This window comes from Crocuta crocuta, unplaced genomic scaffold (assembly GCF_008692635.1).
Source record: "Crocuta crocuta isolate KB4526 unplaced genomic scaffold, BGI_CrCroc_1.0 scaffold317, whole genome shotgun sequence".
Lineage (NCBI taxonomy): Eukaryota > Metazoa > Chordata > Mammalia > Carnivora > Hyaenidae > Crocuta > Crocuta crocuta.
Genome location: NW_027530984.1, coordinates 1,462,704 through 1,478,046, shown reverse-complemented (window position 1 = coordinate 1,478,046; position 15,343 = coordinate 1,462,704). Strand labels below are relative to the sequence as shown.

The 15,343-nt window shown below is 37.4% G+C and overlaps 1 protein-coding gene across 3 annotated transcripts in view; it reads left to right on the top strand.

Moving 5' to 3' along the window:
* Positions 1-15,343, top strand: part of ACSS3 (acyl-CoA synthetase short chain family member 3) — a 157,593-nt gene that overhangs the window by 132,452 nt on the left and 9,798 nt on the right. For 2 of the 3 annotated variants that reach the window (XM_077770202.1, XM_077770201.1), the window contains exon 13: positions 1,790-1,912. In XM_077770202.1, coding sequence (XP_077626328.1) covers positions 1,790-1,912 — 123 coding nt within the window. Of the gene's footprint in view, positions 1-1,789; positions 1,913-2,815; positions 2,964-15,343 lie in introns of those variants that run through there. The other variant, XM_077770203.1, reaches the window with a different exon arrangement.

Here is a 15,343-nt window from a genome sequence, read left to right as displayed (position 1 = left end):
TTCTATTAAGTTAAAAAGTTGGGGGCCATCTGTATTCTTTCCTACATTGAGTTCCTCTGCAGAGTGAAAGCACCTGATGAGAATTGTACACTATCACTAGGACCCCTTCACCCCTTCACAGCTGGTTATGTGAGCAAGGTTCATTCGGGTGGCCCCCAAGTTGTATTTTTCCATCCCTTTACCTATTTTTGACATTTTGTTCCTGAATGCTCTCCTAGCTTTTTATTCGAAACTCCCATTTTTAAAATATGCTAGAGACGGTGTTTTCCCAGCACAAGACCCAGTGCCCTGGATAACGAAAAGTGTTCTCCTACTTTCTATTTTGTCATTTCTACCTGTTTGTCCATATCATCGTGATGTGTTTTGGGTTTATAACAGCACTTTACTGACAATCCACGTCGGGTCCCACCATCATATTGCTGCTGTCCTTTCGCCTCTCTTTCTTTCCCTGAGACATCCTTGGTTCTCCTCATTATGCATTAGGTGAAAAAAAATGTTTGGTCATAATTTCATATATAAAAAAAAGCAAGTCTCAGTATTTAGCATTTTATCTTTATTATTTGTGAGTGAAGGACAGGTAACCTAATCAACCAGACAAATGACAAGATTAAAATAGCTTCCTTTAGAAAGAAATCTGGAGTCAAATGACCTCAGTAGCTAAGATTAAACATGCCCCAAAGGACTGTGGCAGCGAAGATTTGTCAGTAGGGTTGACTCCAGTCAGCCCAATCTATCTGCCTGATGGGCCACTGTGAAGTCATCGGAGTTCTGATATGAATAATTCCACCGACAATGGCAAATAAGATGTGCATGTGGTTTTAACATGATCACCTTTAACACTGAAAGCTCCTTCAAAATCTTAGTTTATGGTTAGACTGTATGGAGTGACTCCACACTCTTGCCTTGTTATCCTGACCTCACACTACTCATCTAAGGGCTTGGCCACACTACAACAGGGTTGAGTACCTTACCTGTAGTTTAGAAATCATGGAGCTGAAAACTGAACATAAAATCTGATTCCAGAGTCCATTCTCTTTAACCGTACTCTAGGTTTTCTTTCCAGTAGAAATCGCAGTAAGAGCTGACCACTACAGAGGGCTTATGATGTGCCAGAGTTACCTTACTGATATAAACCATCTCATTTATGCTTTACAGAAGGCATATAGGGTATAGTTCCCTATCCTGTTTAACAGATGAGTATACTGAGTCTCAGAAAGACCAAGAAACCAAATAGTGACTCATCTGGGTTGTTCCGAAAGCCTGTGCTCATTAATGTAAGAATCAAGAAAACTGAAAAGCATTAGAAGTAATATTTCTTTCTTCTTCTTCTTCTTCTTCTTTATTCATCATTCTATTGTGATTTTCTGGGTCAGTGAAGATGTGTTGCTACTTTGAGTTGATTAAAAATTATACTTCATCCTTATTATATTTCACGGAAGCTCGAGTCCAATCCAAATTCATGTTAACAAACTAAGTGCTATATTTTCTAATTATTCATAGAGAGCTTTAAAGCTTTTAAAAATTACTATAATTAATGAAGAAATCTATCAAAGAATTATTTTCCAATACCAAGGTACATTGGATATATTGAGCTATTACTTCTTCATTAAAAAAAATTGAGTTCATAGACTTTAAAATTCAAAAGGAATTTTATTCCATAGTCTATGATTGGAAAAAGTCAAATGCACTGAGTAAATCCATTTCTATCACATGTTATATTATACCAAGCTTAAATGATTGCCTTACCTAGCAACACATGCTAATAGACATTATTGATTCTTATTTACAGGGATACTATGACACCATGGATGCTGGTTACATGGATGAAGAAGGCTATTTATATGTTATGTCTCGAGTTGATGACGTGATAAATGTTGCAGGCCACAGAATTTCTGCTGGTGCTATTGAAGAGGTATTGATAAATATTGGTTTACTTATTCCAGGTAGTATTTAGAGACAGAGCTGAACTGAAGTTAATATTGAGGTCAAGTCACTGTACCTGGAAAATTACTATGCCCTTCATTGGAAGCAGAGGCTAGATTACTCTAATATTTCTCTTACCTCATTTCCTCTTGTGTAAATCTTCATGTTCTCCACACTCCCTGATCTCTGCCTAGGTAGTAGTGAGGAATTTTAAGAATATATATGTGTTATTTATAGGAGAGCCTGTGTTTTTTTTTTTTAAGTTTTTTAACAGTTATTTATTTTTGAGAGAGAGAGACAGAGCATGAACAGGGGAGGGACAGAGAGAAAGGGAGATACAGAATCTGAAGCAGGCTCCAGACTCTGAGCTGTCAGCACAGAGCCCAACATGGAACTCGAACTCACGAACCATGAGATCATGACCTGAGCTGAAGTTGGTTGTTTAATCGACTTAGCCACCCAGGCGCCCAGCTAGAAGGACCACCTATATATTTTTGCTTCTTGTTAGCCTCTATATCTTGATTTTTCTCTTGCTTGATAACCAGGTTGCATATAGGCTTTAAGGGGTATGAGATTTTTTAGACATTTTATTCTACTCTTAAATCCTGAGAATTTTCTTCCAATGTAAACACATTGTCACAAAGTCCCCAGAAGAGTTTTTTTAATGTTTTTTAATTTTTACATTTACGTAGAGTAAAATCCACTTTATTGTTGTACAATACTATGAGTTTTTATCTTTGTGTTGATTCATGAGACCATCACCACAGACAGGAGAGAGAAAAATGTCAACACTGCCAAAGAAGTCTGTCATAAATTATCTTTGTATTCTGACCCTTCCCGTTCCTAACCCCTGGTAACTACTGATTTTTCGTTTCTGTTTTTGCTTCTCTAGAATGCCATATGAATGGAATAACACAGTATGTAACATTTTGAGACTGGGTTATTTGTGGAAATACATTTGAGATCCATCTACGTTTTGTGTATATCACTAATCTGTCCTTCTATATTGCCGTGTGGTATTCCGTGTGTGCATGTACTAACCAGTTTCTGCATCCATGCGCTCATTAAAAGATATTTGGATTATTTCTAGTTTGGAAAATTTTTGAATCGTTCTGTTATATACATTCATATACAGGTTTTGGGGAAAAATTAATTTTCATTTTTCTAGGGTAAATACCTGTAGTGAGTTTGTTGGGTTATATGGTAAGTGTATGTTTCTTTAATTTTATAAGAAACTGTCAAACTGTTTTCTAGAGTGTCTGCACAATTTTATGTTCACACCAGCAGTGTTTGAGGATTTCTATTTCTCCCATCTTCATCAACACTTGGAGTTATCATTAGTTTTTTTTAAACCATTCTAATAGATATGAAATGGTATCTTATTGTGTCTTTAGTTTGCTTTCCTGGAATGACTTACTGACATTGGGCATCTTTTGACATGTTTGTTTCTCATCCACATACCTGTTGGTAAAATACTGTTGACTTCTGTCCATTTTTTAAAAATTACATTGTTTTCTTAGTTTTCAGTTTTGAGCATCCTTCATCTGATATGTGATTTGCAAATACTGTTTTACAATCTTTTTATTTTCTTGCCAGTGTTCTTAACAGAGCAGAAGTAGTTTTCATATTGATGAACTCAAATTCACTAACTGTCTTCTTTGCTAGATCATGACTTTGGTGTTGTATATTAGAATTCTGTCTTCACCCAAGGTTATAAATATTTCTCTTTTGTTTTGACCTAAGAATTTTAGAATTTCATGTTTTACACTTGGTTTAGTATTTTACGTTTTCTATCAGTTTACATTTACATTTTGAATTTTCATGTGTGTGTATGTATGATGCAAGTTGCAGTTGAGGATTATTAATTTTTTAATATGGATGTCAGTAGTTCCAAGTATCAGTTATTGCAAAGTCTTCCTTTGTCATTTAAATTTCCTTTACACCTTTGTCCAAATCAGCTGACGGTATTGGAGTGGATCTATTTTTAGAGTATCTCTTCTGTTTCATTATTCTTTGTGTTTATCTCTTTACTAATAATATTCTGTCTTGACACTTAGCTTTATGAACTGTCTTAAAGTTGAATGGTGTCCACCATTTGCTCTTCTTTTTCAAAATTGTTTTGGATATTCCAGTTCCTCTCCTTTCCCACATACATTTTAGAACAAGCTTTTGAATGGGACTTAATCTCTAGTTTCTTTTGGGAAAAATTGATATCTCACCTATACTGAATCTTCCAACCCATGAATTTTATACATGTCACCATTTCTTTAGGTCTCTTTTGATATGTTTCATCAATATTTTATACTTTTTAGTATACAGATACTGAACATATTTTTCTAGAGTTGTTTATTTAATACTAAGTATTTAATGTTTAAGGTATTGCAAATAGAATCTGTTTTAAAATTTTGGTTTCCAAATTTTCACTGCTAGTGGATAGAAATACTATTGACTTCTTTGAACTGGTAAGTATTTTTTATAGATTTCTTGACATTTCTTATATAGAGAATCCATCATGTTGTCTGTGAGTAAGGATAGTTTTATTACTTTCTTTTCAGTCTGAATGCCTTTTAGTTCTTTTTTCTTGCCTTCTTGAGCTGGCTAAAACTTCCAGTATGATATTGACTAAGAGTAGTGACACATTTGCCTTGTTTTTGTCTTAGGGTAAAAACATTCAATACCTTACCAATAAGAATGATGTTTCTTGGAGCGCCTGTGTGGCTCAGTCTGTTAAGCATCCTACTCTTGATTTCGGCTCAGGTCAGGATCATGGTTTGTGAGTTTGATCCCTGCGTCAGGCTCTGCACTGACAGCATGGAGCCTGCTTGGGATTCTTGCTCTCTCTCTCTCTCTCTCTCTCTGCTCCTTTCCCATTCATGTATCTCTCTCTCTCTTTCCCTCTTTCAAAATAAATAAAATAAACACCAAAAAAATGATGTTTCCTGTTGGTGTTTCTGGAGATAAACTTTGTATAATGAAGATGTTCATTCTATTCCTAATTTAATGAGTTAAAAAAATTTTAATGTTTATTTTTGAGAGAGAGAGACAGAGACAGAGTGTGAGCAGGGGAGGGGGAGAGAGAGAGATGGAGACAGAGAATCTGAAGCAGGCTCTAGGCTCTGAGCTGTCAGCACAGAGCCCGATGGAGGGTGTGAGATCATGACCTGAGCCGAAGTTGGATGCTTAACTGACTGGGCCACCCAGGCACCCCTGTAATTTGATGAGATTTTTAAAAAAAATCTTGAATGAATGCAAAATTTTGCCAAGGGTCTTTTCTGCTTCTATTGATATGATCATATGGCTTTTCTTTTTAAGCCTTTTAAAGTGTGAATTACATTAACTAATTTTCAACTCTTCAGCCTTGCATTACTGGATAAATCTTACTTGGTTGCAATGTTTTTATATATTGATTTTTTAAAAACATCTATAGTAATTTTCTTTGTTCTGAAGTTGGTCATTTGTAGTAATCACAGTAGACATTCCATCTTTTGTGAATAGCGTTTGAATCATTTATCTTTTGCCATCCTTTCATTTGGATCACTATGGATCATTATGGATTCATACAGATCCATCATCTGGATCATTCTGCTTTCTGTGGACTTGTAGGTAGCATACAGTTACTTTTGTTTTTATCCAGTCTGAAAATCTGTATCTTTTAACTGGTGTTTTTGGACCATGTACATTTAAACTAATTATTCACATGCCTATAGTTATACCTATCAGTTTGTTGACTTTCTTTTTGCCTTTAAGTCATTTCATTCTTTTTTTTTTTCTTGTAGCTTCAGTTTCTTTACTGAAAACTTCTGTTTCCATTCATTCCAGGAATGTTTGCCCATACTTCTTGGGCCATGGCTATTGCTGGGCTTTTAATATTCATCTTTGTCAATTTTATCCTGAAAGTGCAAGTGCAGTGTTGTGGGTCAAAGACCCATTTCTTGACAATAAGTGTGTCATTGCCCTCTTACCTGAGCTCTTAGTCCTAGTCCTACATAAGCGCCAGACACTTCCTAGATGAGAGAAAAGAGAGATAATTTTTCTCTGCTTCTGAAGGGGGATGATGCAGCACCCTCCAACCCTCCTCAGAAGGTCTCCTTCTAACCCAAATGGCCTGCATCCAAACTCCAACTCTTTGATATGTAAATAAAATCTCTCCAGGAGCCAGACAGCCCTGTGAATCTCTACTCTTAAAACCTAGAAATATTTCTAAGATCTGGGGCTTCATCTTTTTTGACATGTCAATACTTAGGAAGCTAGTGAGCCCATTTCCCTAGCACTTTGTGAGTTTAACCATATGAGCTAGTCTAGACTTTAATAATTTTGCCTTCCCAGGGAAATTAGAAAAGTCTTATTATCCTGTCAGATCAGAGCAATTAATTCAACAAATAGCTATGGATCAAATTCTCATGGTATTTGAAGATTCTCAGGAGGCGAGGGCTTTTTATAGGAGGAACAAAGAATCTAGGAAAATTTTATCACCCCACCACCATTATGATAGCTGCATTAAAATCTTTGTCTGATAAATCTAATATTTAGGTCATCTTGGAGTTGGCATCTATTGACTGATGGTCTTTTTTTCTTAAGAGATGTTTAGGTTTTCCTGATTTCTTTTATGTCCAGAAACTTTAGATTTTATCCTAGATATTTTGAATATGACATTATGAGAGTCTGGATCCTGTTTAAATCATCTGGATTTGTGTTCTTGTGATTATTTGTTTTAGTCTGGATCAGATATTACCCACTTTCTGTGGACTGTGGTTCTAATGTCAATTTAATTTTCAAAGACTCTGAAGTGCTATTTGATCCATCTCACTTGTTTCTCTCCCAGAGGCCAATCTGAAACTTGAGTTAAGTGTTCAAAATCCTCACTGTGCTGATTCTGGTTGAAATCGTGCATGCACAAATCTGGGTTGGGCTCAGGACTCCATACACAGATTTAAAGTATCCCTTTCTCCAACTCCTTCCTCTCCATAATTTGCTTTGCACTTTCTGATTTCCAAGGCTCCTCACTACTACTCTTCTGGGAAAAAAAAAAAAAAAAGTCAGGGCTTTACCCTCCCTATGTTCTTACCAGGATTCAATTATGCATGTTTTACTTACCCAGCATCCCTGGGCAGAGGATGGGACTCTGTCTCATTGGCAGCACTCTGTGTAGAGCAGGGCAAGTTGACAGGGACTGCATGGCTGCTACTGGGGGTGGGGGAGAGGCAAATGACACTGAATCTTTCCAGGCTCCCTTAGAATGTGTGTGTGTGTTGGGGGGTTGGTCGATCTCCCAGGGCTCCATTCCACAGGACACACACCAGTAGTGGAGAAGGGAAAGGACACAGCTCTTCGCTGGCCTTCACTTGGAGCAGGGTGTGGAGAGTCAACAAGATTGCTACAGCTCTGTAGGGTGGAAGAAGGGCAGTGCTTCTGTGTTGGCGTTCACCTAGAGGAGGGAGGTAGCATGAAAAGGACTGTGGGGTGGATTGTTTCCCAGATCCTCTACTCCTTTCTCTGGACCCCTGTAAAGGCAGACATATCTTGGGGCTTTTTCTGTTTACACTTATTGGCAGTTCCATCTTTTGGGTTACTCCAGCATCCAGGCCAGAATATGCAGGAGGCAAACAAATAAACAACCCTTAATGACAACAAAAACCAAATCCTACAAAGAAACTAGCAAAAAAGAAGGGATTCATCATCACGTTGTATCTCAAGTTTATAATTCTAATAGCATTATCTGATGTTTTTTTCAGCCCAGAGTTTTTCACTGCAATTAGTGAAAATGATAAGGTGGAACACATTTATTCCATCTTTATCAGAACCAAACCCAGATTTATTTTTAAATGTAATAGAGCAAACTACGGTTTAAATCAAACAAAATGTTTAAAGTAGTACGAGCAATAATCCAGTGGGATTATAGTGTGCAGAATCAAAGTTTAGTTCTCCTTCCCATAATTAAAAGATTATTCTTCTTCAGGTTTTTTTTAATTTAATTTTTTTTAACATTTATTTATTATTTTGAGAGACAAAGACAGAGCAGGAGCAGAGCAGGGTCAGAGAGAGACACAGAATCTAAAGCAGGCTCCAGGCTCTGAGCTGTCAGCACAGAGCCCGATGTGGGTTTGGAGGCATGAACTTCAAGATCATGACCTGAGCCAAAGTCAGACATTTAACTGACTGAGCCACCCAGGCACCCTGATGGTCACCTTCTTTAAAAGTCATACTTACCTTCAGCTAAAACAAAATAGATGAACACTTCTTGTCATGTTGGTTTTGTGTGTGTGTGTGTGTGTGTGTGTGTATGTGTGTGTGTGTATGTCTGACAGTTTGATATTATTTGAGTAAAAAGAAAGAATTTTATATAATATTTTGGAATATGTGGCTTTGTGCTCTATTATAATATTATCTTGTGTTTAACCTACTCCGAACTTTGTGATAACATGAAATTGAAATTTATGCTTCATGTATTTTGGTGTGTTGGCAAAAGGTGGTTCTGGTTGCATGAACTTTTAATTTCTTGCCTGTAGGAGATTACCTCCAATATTTACCTGCATTTCTGGCAGATTCAGCTAATCAAAAGTTGGAGATTATATGTGCATAGCTTTTATTATCAAAGTTCTTGGTTTTCTCTTTTATTTTTAGAATAAAAAGGGAAGTATCAATCTATTTAAATATATGTTTCTACTGGCATCCTCACTGTATGTAATCAGACAATGAGAGAGACAGAAGATAGTTAAAATGACAAAAGTGAAAAAAAAAACAGGCTAGAATCAATGGTTTCCAACAAGAATTTTGTCACTAGGTCTTAGAGTACTTACAGCACATAACAGGACACCTGCCAACCTTCAAGCCTTCTTGAAGTGAATGTCTCCCTTTGTATGAATTAAATGATTAACTCTATTGTAGACTTATGTCTAATAAGGAAGTTAATACCTCAATTCATATCAGATTTGCTTTCTTTATGTTGACATCCTTCAAAGAGTTGGGAACTCATTTTCTTTACTGGCTTTTTCCCACGTCCTAGAAAAATTGTTTAACATATTGATAATTAATATGCATGTGAAATGCTTTTATTGATGACATAACCAACTTTTAGAAAGCACCCAAACCTCACTTCACGTATAAATGCTTTCCAGATTCCCATTGGGATTCTCAATTGTCAATTCTGAATGCTGGATTCCGTTTTGAGTTTTTGAAATAGGATTTGAGGGTCCTAATTCATGGGAGTCTCATCCGTAATAATTAAAAATAGACTGAATATTGCTGTTATACAGAGTAAAAATCTGTGCCTTCCCAGTTTCTTAAAGTGAAATATGACAAGTGCATTACATGAGACTAAATCAAACAAATTTTACTAAAATTACTACATCAAAAACATTTCAGGAAACTGTATGTTCTTTTCTGTTCTCATGATAATAAAACAGAGTTCTAGAATAGTTTTTATAAATTTAAGACCATCTTAAATTTCAGATCTCAACACCTGTCAGGGCCTTCTGTAACTAGTAAAGAACAATTGTATCTATTTGCAAAGTTAATCTTTGAAAGCCTGGCATCTAGCTAGACACTTGGGATACTTTGGTGGAAGTTCAAGGTGTTCTTAAGAACATTGGGTCTGAAATCTGCTAGTTCAGGTCTTATGAGCCAAAATTACTAGGAGCCAATGTGGTCCTTCTTGCTTGGTGCTGTTATACGCTGCTGTGGGCAGGCTTTCATACAGACACCTCCAGGGAACAAATTAGCCTCCCTGATTTCATTTATTCACTGGTAGCTTAAAATAATCCTACTGGTATCCTTGGGAACCTGGAAAACTGGCATTAAAAGACTGCATTAAAGCCTGGGGCAGTGTTCATTGCAATTTGCCCTTTGGACGGTTATTTTGACCATATCACTGTATGTTTTTCAAGTTGGCTATTTTGTTTGCTATTTTTAGGACTGATTTCTTCAGGATCAAATATATTTCCATAAAGTGTATCTTCAACAAAGATGCCATGTAACTTCTGTTCTACCCAGCATTAAATGACTACTGGATTTAAATAGTTGTAAAATTACTGAATATTTTCCCAAGTATGAATATGAATACTGATAATAATGTGGAATCTGACAGTTTCCTAGATGACTCCAACATCAGAGGGAATGAAAAAGCATTCCTCTTCCTACCGCAGACACAATCTCCCACCAAAGACTGTCTCTTTGCATCTTATGAAGGTGCTTGATTTAAACTAATATTTCTAAGATTAAGCTACTTAAAAACATAATTAAGAGATCTATGTAATTCAGGTCACTAAAGCCACAAAACCTTCCACATCGTTAAAATGTACCCAGAAATGACAGTACCCCAGAAACAACAAATGATAAGCATTTACCAGGCCTGTTACCCTAACATTTATACAGATATTCCTCAATGTAAGAAGAGGTTATGTCTTTTTTTTATAGTTTATTTATTTTTGAGACAGAAAGAGAGAGACAGAGCAAGAGCGAGGGAGGGGCAGAGAGAGAGAGAGGGAGACACAGAATCTGAAACAGGCTCCAGGCTCTGAGCTGTCAGTACAGAACCCGATGTGGGGCTTGAGCCCACAAACCACAAGATCATGACCTGAGCTGAAGTTGGATGCTTAACCGACTGAGCCACCCAGGTGCCCCAAGAAGAGGTTATGTCTTTTACTTTTATTATTTTTTAAAAATTTTAAATGTTTTTTATTTATTGCTGAGAGAGAGAGACAGTGTGAGAAGGGGAGGGTCAGAGAGAGAGGGAGACACAGAATCTGAAACAGGCTCCAGGCTCTGAGCTGTCAGTACAGAACCCGATGTGGGGCTTGAGCCCACAAACCACAAGATCATGACCTGAGCTGAAGTCGGCCACCCAACCAACTGAGCCACCCAGGCACCCCAAAGAGGTTATCCTGTGATAAACCTATCGTAAATTGAAAAGATCATAAGTTGAAAATGTATTTAACACACCTAACCTGCCAAGGAGTATAACTTAGCCTACCTCACTTTAAACATGCTCAGAAAACTCACATCTGCCTATAGTTGGACATAATCATCTAATGTAAAACATACTTTATAACGAAGTATTGAATACCTCATGTAACTTATTGACTACTGTACTGAAAATGAAAAAGAGAATGGTGGTATGGTAGAGAGTGGTTGGAAGTGTATCAGTTGTGTACCCTGTGATCACTTGGCTGTCTGGGAGCTGAGGGTTCCTCCACTGCCCAGTGTCACAAGAAAGGATTGTAGTGCATATTGCCAGCTTAGGAAAAGCCCAAAATGCAAAATTTGAAGTATAGTTTCTACTGAACTCATATTGCTTTCAGACCATCCTAAAGACGATAAGCCGTAAATTGGAACCATTGCATACTTTTGGTGAGAAAGTTACCTTTTAAGTTGTATTAACTTTTTCAGTTCTTAAATGCCAGTTAATCACAGATGCTTACGGTGGATGTTATGTGGAAGAAATACATGAAAATGGCTTTTGATATTTTTTACTGCCCCCCCCAAGACATTTGTTTGGTTCTGTCCCTTAAATGTTGCCAAGACATTCTTTGCTGCTTTCCTTTTTAATGATTCAGTTGTTGAAATCATTATTTGGCATGCAAATATTATTTATGGAGCCAACAATGAAAGCGATCCCCCCTTCCTTTATGGCATATTTTTAATACTGATTGATTAATATAATATTTTACAGATGACATAAAATTCTGGTAAATGATTATGTTTTTCATAGATTTTTAAGAGTTTGTCTACAAACTAGGAAAAAATGTGAAATTTTGATACTGTAGAAAACTGTGTTATATATTACTTCTGATTTTAAAATACTCTGTCCATACAGAAAACCAGTCAGAATTTCCCCATCTACTTTAAAAAAAGTTTTTTTTTTTTAATGTTTATTTATTTTTGAGAGAGAGAGACAGACAGAGCGTGAGCAGGGGAGGGGCAGAGAGAGAGGGAGACACGGAATCTGAAGCAGGTTCCAGGCTCTGAGCTGTTAGCAGAGAGCCTGACACAGGGCTCAAACTCATTGCGAGATCATGACTTAAGCCGAAGTTGGATGCTTAACAGACTGAGCCACCCAGTTGTCACCTCCCACCCCGACCCCCGCATCTGTTTCTAAATATGATAGTACTGAGGGTGGAAACGTGGTGAAATTAAAACAATAAGGTGAATGAATGGTAAACTAGAAAGTTTGATGTTTGATTTGGTTAAAATTATGGTTACACTGGTTAGGTGACAAAATACCTGGATGATCAATTATTTTTGTAGTAATTCGAGCAGATACCTTGGCATTTTCCAAACTAAGGTAGAGAGGCTTATGGCACCAGTGAAAACTTGAACAAAGTGTTTTTTTTTTTTTTGACAATAAAAATTACCTGGTTAGCGCAGTAAAAATTTTTCTCTACTCAGTAAGGGAATCCTAAATCAGAAGTACAGGATTGGGCCTACCAATTCTACATCCTATCTGCTGTAGACAAAATATTCTCTCCACAGACTGTGGCTGAGTATACGAACTCCCAGTACAGATCTCTGGCAATGAAATTTGTCTCTACTCTAAGCATATGGACCTAAAACATAAATAAGATCTTAACAAATGGGAAAGCTGTTGGAAGCTTTTTGAGAGTTCCAACTGAAGCCCTGGGAGAAGATGGTGTTGTGTGGTCTGTATAGTATGCGTTTTGCAGGAGCTTTTTAGTTAGACCCAACTAATGGAGGATGCAGTCTACCTCTCTAACTCAGCAATGAAGTTCATAAAACATATACCACAAAAATTAATTTATTTAACACATACTGTCTTCAGCACTAGAAAGTCAAAAACTATGTGGATGGCAACTCTTATAACTCAGTACTTCAAAGTGGATGGTAACAATAGGATATGAGGGAAGTGTTGATTTCTATACTTCATTAGGGGCAGTGTGAGGTAGTGCACTGGGTTTGTACCAAACGTTCTGGTCGTTCACCGAGTCTTCCAGGACTCATTTTCAATTTGGTGTAATTAAAAGAAAAACAAATTTTTCCTGGAAACTTTGGGCTTGAAAGCATCATGTCCCAGATTCTGCTGTGTTTTTCCTCTCTCTCCGGTCGTGCCTTTTTAGTCTAGTTTGTTAGCTTCTTTTTCTTGTAGCCATTAAGTGTCAGAGTTCCTTAAGGCTTTCAGCTTCTTGCTGCTTTCTCCCTAAATAATCTAATCTTTGTCTTAGCTTTCATTACCATCTATGCATTAATATATTTAACGCGCATCTCCAGATTAAGACTCCCATCAGATTCAACTGACCTGACTCGGACATCCAAAGATGCCTCAGTGGAACATCTCCAAGACTTAATATGTAATCATTCCTTCCAGGCCTAGCCTTCCCTAGTATTTTCTGGCTTAGAAAATGGCACCACTATCCAATCAGCCGTTCAAATTAAAGCACATAGAATCATCCTTATCTTCCCTACCTTCTTCTTGCTCCATATTCATATGGAGCAAAATATGTTCATTTTACCTTTAGAGAAACTCTAGAATCTTCACACCCTTTGTCATAGCCGTAATCTACTATGGTAGCCTCATGGGAGATTTGAACAAACTGCAATACTCACCCTTAACAATCCTCTATTTGTTCTCCACAGTGGACCCAAATTAAGTTTGCTTTTCAAAATATACTCTGAAGTGAAAGAAGCCAATCTGAAAAGACTACATACTGCATGGTTCCAGAATTCTGGAGAAGGGCTTTGGAGACACTGAAAAGATCAGTGTTTGCCAAGGGCTAGCAGGAAGGAAGGATGCATCAGCAGAGCACAGGAGATATTTCAGGGCCATGAAACTATTCTGTAAAATGCAATACAATGATGGACACATTTCATAAAATCTACTGAATGTACAACACCAAGAATGAACACTAATGTAAAGTGTGGACTAGGGTGAGAATGATATGTTGATGTTGGTTCATCAATTCTAACAAATACACCACTCTGGTGAGAGATTTTGAGAGTGAGGGAGGTTGTGCATATATGGGGGCAGGAGATATATGACAACTCTCTGTGCTTTCCGTTCAATTTTGCTATGAATCTAAAACTACACTAAAAAATAAAGTCTTTTTAAAAAAATTCCACAAAAATCTTGCATCTCCTCCCCAGCTCGTGAAAGTGCTTTACCGCTTTTCCAACTTTACTAAATTGGAAGTCCTTAGCGCAGCGCCTTTCCACCTGTGCAGCTTCATTTCCTCTTGCACCTTTCTCAATCTTGCTGTCTGTTTTCTAGCCACATTAGTTTCTTTCGTTCAGGTTCAAATGGTTTGTGTGAAGTCTCTCCTCAGGGCTTTGCCCCACCTTTCCTCCTTGCCTATTCAGGGTCTACTCATCCTTTACACCTGAGCTCATTGTCATTTCCTGACGGCTTCTCTGAGCCCCCTACCCTTCTGCTTTTGCTATGTATTTCATATAAAAACCCAAGTTATTTTGGAGGCTTTTGCTATTGCTCTTATATAAAAACCCAGTTATTTCCCCAGCACCCTTACCGCTTTTATATTTAGACATTCACAATAATAAATACTCGTGATTGTTTGCTAAGATTGTTCTCATCTATTAGACTGTAAGCACCTATTTTTGCTCAGCATTGAGCCTAGTTTGGTGGTTGGAACACAGAAGGAGTTAGTAAATATTTGTTGAAAGAATGAATAAAGAATAAGAAGTGTCAAATGGGCTGTTGGTTTATTGCTCCCTGTTTTCTCCAGCTATTAGAGGTTTGCAGTCCCTGAAATACCTATTACTGTCTCAGAAGAGGACATTTTGAACAATCATTTTTAAAAGTACCATCACAGCAGAAATGTTTTTTTTTTTTTTATAACCCTCAGCTTCTGTATTTCATGTGGTTACTCTGTGGGTTCTTGTGATTCTAGATTGATGGCTGCTTTGTTCTTTAAGATATTTAGAGCTTAGGGTAAGCAGTATGAAAATGGCTCCCCGACAGGGGTGATTATCTGAAGTCAGGGCTTCATGCCATTCCCAGCCTTTTCTTTCAAGTCTGAAAATCCTCTCTGGATGGGTGGCCATTCAAGAAAAAAGATGCTCTGTTCACTGCTCAGTAACAGATACAGATATAAAATCCCCGTTTAGTCTTGGAACTGCCTTGGATTTCTCTGGAAAGTGTGCTGATGGTAACCAGCACTAATGCTAAATCACCATGAGGCCCTTTGTTTTTGGATGCACACGCAGTGTGTTCTCATGCGGTGGCCACTGCATATCTGCCTTGACTTCATTAAATAAACAAGTGAGGTGAAGAAACAATTCCCCTACCTTCCAGGTAAGCTCAGCAATTTGTCTTAATCACCATTAGCCTTTTGTGAGTGACTACCATGGGGCTCCTAATAATTCGTTCACCCTGGTTACAATGATGTGAATTGTGAATTAGTAATTTTCACGCAGGCAGCTATAGGGGTTGGGTTCTCTAACATGTACTTTTTTT